This window comes from Bubalus bubalis, chromosome 2 (assembly GCF_019923935.1).
Source record: "Bubalus bubalis isolate 160015118507 breed Murrah chromosome 2, NDDB_SH_1, whole genome shotgun sequence".
NCBI lineage: Eukaryota > Metazoa > Chordata > Mammalia > Artiodactyla > Bovidae > Bubalus > Bubalus bubalis.
Genome location: NC_059158.1, coordinates 2363108 through 2370691, shown reverse-complemented (window position 1 = coordinate 2370691; position 7584 = coordinate 2363108). Strand labels below are relative to the sequence as shown.

At 46.6% G+C, this 7584-nt stretch overlaps 1 protein-coding gene across 1 annotated transcript; it reads right to left on the bottom strand.

Annotated features, from left to right (window-relative positions):
• Window positions 1-768, bottom strand: LOC123464785 (histone H3.3A-like). The gene has a single exon (XM_045162338.1). It carries the CDS (start codon window positions 651-653, stop codon window positions 243-245), a length of 411 nt encoding a protein of 136 aa, XP_045018273.1. The 5' UTR covers window positions 654-768; the 3' UTR covers window positions 1-242.
• Window positions 769-7584: the final 6816 nt, after the last annotated feature.

Here is a 7584-nt window from a genome sequence, read left to right as displayed (position 1 = left end):
TTTTGACTTTCATTAATGCTTTATGTCCCCGCATTTATATTAAAAATTCACACACAAATGAAAATGGAAAAACTGCCAATACCTGATTTCTGTCCCCTATTTTCCACTTGCAATCATATACTTAGGTACCTTTTGACCCCATGGAAAAAAAATATCTAACGTTCAGAACTACCAATAACAGGAAGAAGAGAATTTTTTTTTTTTTTTTTAAAGAATGAAATGTTTCCCATCATAGTGGATTCTTAAGCACGTTCTCCACGTATGCGGCGTGCTAGCTGGATGTCTTTTGGCATAATTGTTACACGTTTGGCATGGATAGCACACAGGTTGGTGTCTTCAAAAAGGCCAACCAGATAGGCCTCACTTGCCTCCTGCAAAGCATCAATAGCTGCACTCTGGAAGCGCAGATCTGTTTTGAAGTCCTGAGCAATTTCCCGCACCAGACGCTGGAAGGGAAGTTTGCGAATCAGAAGTTCAGTGGACTTCTGATAACGTCTAATTTCACGGAGTGCCACAGTACCAGGCCTGTAACGATGAGGTTTCTTCACCCCTCCAGTAGAGGGCGCACTCTTGCGAGCGGCTTTTGTAGCGAGTTGCTTCCTCGGTGCTTTACCACCGGTCGATTTGCGGGCAGTCTGCTTTGTACGAGCCATGGTATAGAGACCTCCTTACTTACCCCCCTTCTCCTTCGGCTGGAGCTCGGCGAGCTAGAGGCGGCGCTGGCGTTGGAGAGCGACGGCGGCGCGGCGGCGGCTGCGAACACCAGCATTCCGTCTTTAAAGTACCTGGAGGAAATAGAAGCTATTGCAGAAAAACCTAATAATTGTTGGTTATGTGAGCTGAGTAACTGTTGAAGTCCGCGGTTTGTTTTGGTTTTTAAGAGGATCACTGTGGAGGACTGAATAATGTGAAGATGGCAGTACTCCTCCAGCTGGTCTACACACTCAACACAATCCTTTTGAAAATCCCAGCTGCCTTTTGTTTGGTATAAATTGACAAATAGATTCATAGAGAAATACAAGGAACTCAAAATAGCCAACACAATCTTGAAAAAGATCAAAGTTGGAAGACAGATTCCCTATTTCATGACTCAGGACAAATCTATACTGATCGAGATCGTGTATACTGGCATAAGGACAGACATATGTTGAGAGCCCAGGAATAAGTTCATATATTTATAGGTAACGGATTCTCACCAAGGGTGCCAAGACAGTCCACTATTTTGTGGAAAAAATAGTCTTTTCAACAAGTGGTGCTGGGATAACTGGATATCTACATGCAGAAGAGCGAAGTTGGACCTGAACCTCATACCATACACAAGTTGACTTGAAATGAATCAGAGACATGAGTCCTAGAAGAAGACAGGAGTAAAGCTTTGTGACCTTGGGTTAGATATGACACTCAAAGCACAAACAACACAAGAAAAAATAGAGAAATCAAACTTCATTAAAATGTAAAATGTTTGTATTTCAAAAGATACCACCAAGAAAGTGAGAAGACACCCTGCAAAGTGAGAAAGATATATGCAGATCTAAATGATAAGAGTTTAGTATCCAGAATATATAAAGAACTCTTACAAATCAATAATTAAAAAACAACCAAATTTTTAAATGGGCAGAGGATTCGAATATACATTTTTTTAAAGGTACACAGATGCCAATAAGCACATGAAGAGATGTTCTACGTCACTAATCATTCAGTTCAGTTCAGTTCAGTTGCTCAGTCGTGTCCGACTCTTTGCGACCCCCATGAATTGCAGCACGCCAGGCCTCCCTGTTCATCACCAACTCCTGGAGTACACTCAGACTCACATCCATCGAGACAGTGATGCCATCCAGCCATCTCATCCTCTGTCGTCCCCTTCTCCTCCTGCCCCCAATCCCTCCCAACATCAGAGTCTTTTCCGATGAATCAACTCTTCGCATGAGGTGGCCAAAGTACTGTAGTTTCAGCTTTAGCATCATTCCTTCCAAAGAAATCCCAGGGCTGATCTCCTTCAGAATGGACTGGTTGGATCTCCTTGCAGTCCAAGGGACTCTCAAGAGTCTTCTCCAACACCACAGTTCAAAAGCATCAATTCTTTGGCGCTCAGCCTTCTTCACAGTCCAACTCTCACATCCATACATGACCACAGGAAAAACCATAGCCTTGACTAGATGGACCTTTGTTGGCAAAGTAATGTCTCTGTTTTGAATATGCTATCTAGGTTGGACATAACTTTCATTAGGAAAATGCAAATCAGAATCCCCATGAGATACCACTTCACAGCGACTAGGATGGCCATAATCAAAAAGATGGACACGTGACAAGCGTCAGTGAGGACATGGGGACATTGGGACCTTTTGTGCCTGCTTAGTTGCTCAGTCGTGTCTGACTCTTAGCGACCCTGTGAACTGTAGCCCACCTGGGTCCTCTGGCCTTGGGATTCTCCAGGCAATCCCAATGCTGGATGTGGGTTGCCATTTTCTCCTCCAGGGGATCTTTCTAACCCAGGGACTGAACCCATATTTCCTGTGTCTCCTGCATTGGCAGGTGGATTCTTTACCACTGAGCCACCTGGAAAGCCCTATACATTACCAGTGGGAATGAAAAGCGTGTTTCCCTTTGGGATCCTGTTTGGCAGTTCTTCAAGAAGTTAGGCTTGGAGTTAATTCCACTTCTAAGTATATACCTGAGAACTGAAAACATATGCACACAATAACTTGTATGCAAACGTCCACAGCAGCATTATTCATAAAAGCCAAAAGGTGGAAATAACCCAAATGTCCATCAGCTGATGAATGGATAAACAAATGTGGTCTAGCCAAACAATGGAATATTGTTTAGCCATTACAAAATGAGGTTGTGATACATGCTGCAACAGGGATGAACTTGGAAAACATTATGCTAATAGACGCCAGACACCATAGGACACACGTGCAGATCCCACTTATATGAAGTCTGGAGTCAGCAAATCCATAGACAGAAAAGTCCATTGGTTGTTGCCAGGGGCTGGAGGAAGGGACAATGGAGGAGTGATTGCTAAAGAGTGTGGGGTTTTTGGGGTAATGAAAATGCCCTGGAGTTAGATAGTTGTGATGGTTGCACAACTTTGTGATTATATTAAAGCAATTGAATTATATGCTTTAAAAGAGTGAATTTAATGTATGTTAATTATAGCTCAATTTTTTTTAATGTTCAGTTGTGGGTAAAAAAAAATAAGAAAGAACAGCGCTCGAGAAGTGTGGCCTGGCAGCGCTGCCATCAGCTTGTGAGACGTGAGCCCTGACTCTCCCAAGAAAAGGGGCTGACCTCCCTCTCATAGTGAGAGAACTGGAGTTAGGATTACCCCCCACCGCTCACACTCAAGCAGAGAGTGCCTCTCCCTTGAGTTGGTACAGAAAAGAATTTCCCATCAGTCTCCTTGAGAAATCTCAGCCACCCTCCCCAGGGCCTCTTGTAGTCCACATCACGTTGTGGACGGCCCCAGACTGTTACCTTCCAGATACCAGCCTGTGTCTAATACATGCAACGGTTTCCACGTATTCCCCAAGTCTGAAATCGGAACGGCCTTAAAGAATTCAGATTGTAAAGGAAGCAAGCCAGAACTTACAGGTATGGTCTTTGCAGCATTTTTTGTAACCCTGAAAACCTGGAAACAGCTAATTACCCAACAACAAGGAATGGGGTAGAAAAATCATGGTGCATCCTTACCATGGAGCATTATGGAACTTCTGAAAATAGTGTCTAATAAATGATTTGTAGTGACATGGGGAAATGCCTATGATAATGGCAAGCAAAAAATGCAAGAGACGTGATTGTATGGGTATCGTTTTCTCAACCATGATAAAAATACACTTAAGAAATGTGCCATACTATTTAATAATGATCATCTTTAGTGGGTGGATATCTTCCATCTACATTTTCTTTTCAGGTTGTGCACAGTAAGTATGTGATGTTTTTGTTATTTAAAAACTCATTTGGGATGAAATCCAGTGGCAAAGTAGAAGAACAGAGTTTTGACACAGCCTCGGATGACCCACAGGGGTTGAGCAGGAAGATGCAGTTGGCCTCACAGCTTCTCTGCAGCATCCACTTGGGCAGAAGCCAAAAGGGGAGGTGTGGCGCCACCTTGGACATCAGCCATGCCCGCCGCAGGGCATGAGGTGGTGGCTTGTGGTTCCACGACCCCTTCTGCTCGGGGAGCCTGGCCCCAGTGCTGAGACAGGAAACCTGTGGGTCTAGTCCCACGAGCTCTGTGACTGGGCTGATTATCAACACTGACAATGAAGGCTTTTAGAGTTTCCCTGGTGGCTTCCTGCGCAATATTTCTGTCGATTCTCTAACAACTGAAGGAAGGCCCGTGATGACCTCCTGGTATTGACAAAGAAAACGAATCTGTATTTGTAAATGAAATACGAGATGCAGCAGCAGGTAACCCCCGGTTTCTCAGAGGCTCAGCACAACAGAAGTTGATGCCCTGTTCACTTAACAGTCACTTCCACAGACCACTTCTGGCGTGGCGGCCTCTCACATAGCATTTCAGGACCTGGGTTCTGGCCTCTGTGGCTCTGCCCTCTTCTACGTGCTCAGAGCTTTCTCCCTGCCGGCAGGTGTTGGTTGGAGGTCAGGCAGCTGACCAGAGGCAGAGCCTGTGGTCCCGCCCTCCCCCAGTGCCTCTAAGTCCTCCCCTCTGGGATGTTCTCTGGTCTCCTGCATCCCTCCAGGGCATCGATGTGGGAATGGTCACCAGGAAGGGTGAGAAAGTCTGGTGAAAGCATTTATGGGAAATGAGTTGCGAGCCTTCCCAGCTCCATCAGCCACACCTCTGCCATGCTTACTCTCCAGCTTTGTTCTTCCGGGATTACCCCCTTAAACATCAGACGCCCGTTTGCAGGCAGTTCATTCCTGTGTTTAGGGGTCACGCTGTCGTTTATAGGTTTTGTTTCTGCAAGAGCAGGACTTCAGAGGCTCTTTCAGGCCACTTAGGGCCTCTCCCCACCAGAGGGATGGGCTGCCCGCCACATGGAGGGCAGTCCTCGGCTCCGCCCCCTGCTCTGAGGGTTAACCTCCCCAGGAAGGTCTTCATTAAAAAGCCTGAATAGCAACATGAACTTGAACTTGGTTGACTACTTATTATCATTAAACAAAGGGTCTATAATTCAAAAGTGCTTTAAAGAAATGCAGGTACCTGGACATACTTATTAATTCACAAACATTTATTAAAAGAAATGAGAAGGGATCTAATTAACATCATCTCGACACTTCAAACAGTTTCTTATCTGACCATCACACGAACTCTGCTGAGACGGAGTTTCCTATCCCGTGTTATGTAGCTGGGAGCTGGTACCTTGACTGGTGAGTGAGGGGACAGGCTTCACCTCTGCAACCTTGCGTTCCTGGCTTGTGATCTCCTTGAACCCATTTCCTTGTCTGGAAAGTGAAGGAATAAAAATTAGTCAGTTAATAATGCCTACTTTTCAGAGCTAGGGAGAATTGAATGGGATAAATAAATTCCCTGGTAGTTCAATAGTAAAGAATCTGCATGCTAGGCAGAAGACCCAGATTCGATCCCTGGGTGAGGAAGATCTCTTGGAGGAGGGAATGGCAACCCACTCCAGTGTTCTTGCCTGGAGAATTCCATGGACCGAGGAGTCTGGTGGGCTGTAGTCCATAGGGTCACACAAGAGTCAAACACGACTGAGCAACTAAACAACAAAGAGTAAATTCATAGCATCTGAGACACGCTTGTGACGACTGCTTCACTCACAGATAAGGAACGTGGGCACAGACAGTATTTTCTCAAAGCCAGGCAGCCAGGAGTAATAAGGCTGGTGAGCCTCTGGGTTGAACGCCTGAATCTTCCTCTTCTGCCTTTATTTTCCAGGAAATGTGATGGATAAGGCACAGACGCTAACAATGTAGCAGCCCATAGTTCACAGTTACGAGTTCTTTCTATTTAATTCATAAAATGTCTCAATCACTGTCTAGTCAAACTCTGCTACTTTAAAAACCATTCTTTATTCCAGCTTCTTGAATTAAAAGCATCTCTCATTTCTCTTCACTCTTTCTCACCCAGGATGAATACTCAGCTGGGCATTCTGGAATTTCCAGGGCCATCTCTTTAAAATGCAGTAAGAATTTATCAGCATCTCCAGCCCCCACATGAACAGGCCTGGAGGAGACCAGAATGAAGAGGGACGGACCTGCCTCCTGGAGTCCTGAGACCCAGGGGCCGGTCCACTGACTGGCTGTTGTATCCTCGCAGTTTATTCTCTCTGAGTCTTGGGATCCTCAACCATAAACTGGAGATACCTCTTACCTCACAAGCCCACAGGATCAGATGGAGTAAGTGTTAGTCGCTCAGTCTTTACAACCCCATGGACGGTAGCCCGCCAGGCTCCTCTGTCCACGGGATTTCCCGGCAAGAGTTCTAGAGTGGGTAGCCATTCCCTTCTCCAGGGGATCTTCCCAACCCAGGATCGAGCCCGCAGGCCCTGCATTGGCTGACAGATTCTTTACCACTGTGCCACCACGGAGGCCCCCAGAGAGAGTAAAGCTTGTTGCAAATTGTAAATTTCTGTGGGATTGTTTTTTACTGCCGAAACCACCCATCCATCACCAGGCAGTTCTTCAAATAAGAGCCAGATCTCTCTCCCCTGGCAAGAATCGTGACTAATATATTCCAGGATGCTTTGCATGTTCCCGGCCTTAAAATAAAACTGCACCCAAGCAGGAATGCAGACTCGGTCCTGCATTCTCCAGCTCTCACTGAGTCTCTCCTCTCTGCTGGGCTTCAAGCCCAGTTCTCCGAAAAGACAGGATGAATGGCGTTAGTCCACCCTCGGCTCCTTCCCAGGCCAGTGCAAGAAGCCAGACGTTCGCGTAAACTGGCTTATGCTTTAAGAGGGGAACAACAACCCAAAAGCGTTAGAAAAGCTGAAAGAAGCAGGGGTTACTTTGAGTTTAGTGAAATCAGGAAAAGCTTTTTGGAGGAGAAAATGCTTGAGTCCTAAAAGTTGGGTCACCTTTGGCAGGTGAAGGGAACCACGTGAGCGTGGCTTGGAGGCAGGAAATGGCAGGGTTTGCAGGGACCTGGGAGGAGCATTTTGACTTGACTGAATCAAAGGTCCATCAAGAGTAGAGCTGAGGGAGCTGGAAAGTCAGACCGATGATGTTTTCTAGGAAAGAGGAAAAGCACCCCACCAGGGTTTACAGAGGACCTGAAGTGGGTGGAAACCGGAGGCAGGCAGAGCTTCGCAGAGGCCACGGCAACGGCCCAGACCTAAGGACGGCAGCGCCAGGGACCAAGAGACCCTACGGGCGTGTTTAATAGAATCCACACGACTCATCTGAGTAATATAGAAGGTCTGGAACTCTGGTAAGCAAGTCAGGGTTTGTCTCAATGTTGCAAAAGCTCCACAGACTCAGCCACTGACACATCTGCATTAGACGTGGGGGGGGCTGAGGACACAGACTGGGGCGGGCTGGGGAGAGCAGGGAGGCGGGCCCTAAACACGTACCGCTGTCCAGAAATGAGGGGCCAAGAAACAGGGCGACAGGACAGTGTCCTGAGGCAGGAGACTGCCGCTCAGGTAGGGAGGT

What these genes read in the sequence shown, in the direction of transcription:
- LOC123464785 (XM_045162338.1), bottom strand. Translation starts at nt 653, where the DNA reads ATGGCTCGTACAAAGCAGACTGCCCGCAAATCGACCGGTGGTAAAGCA.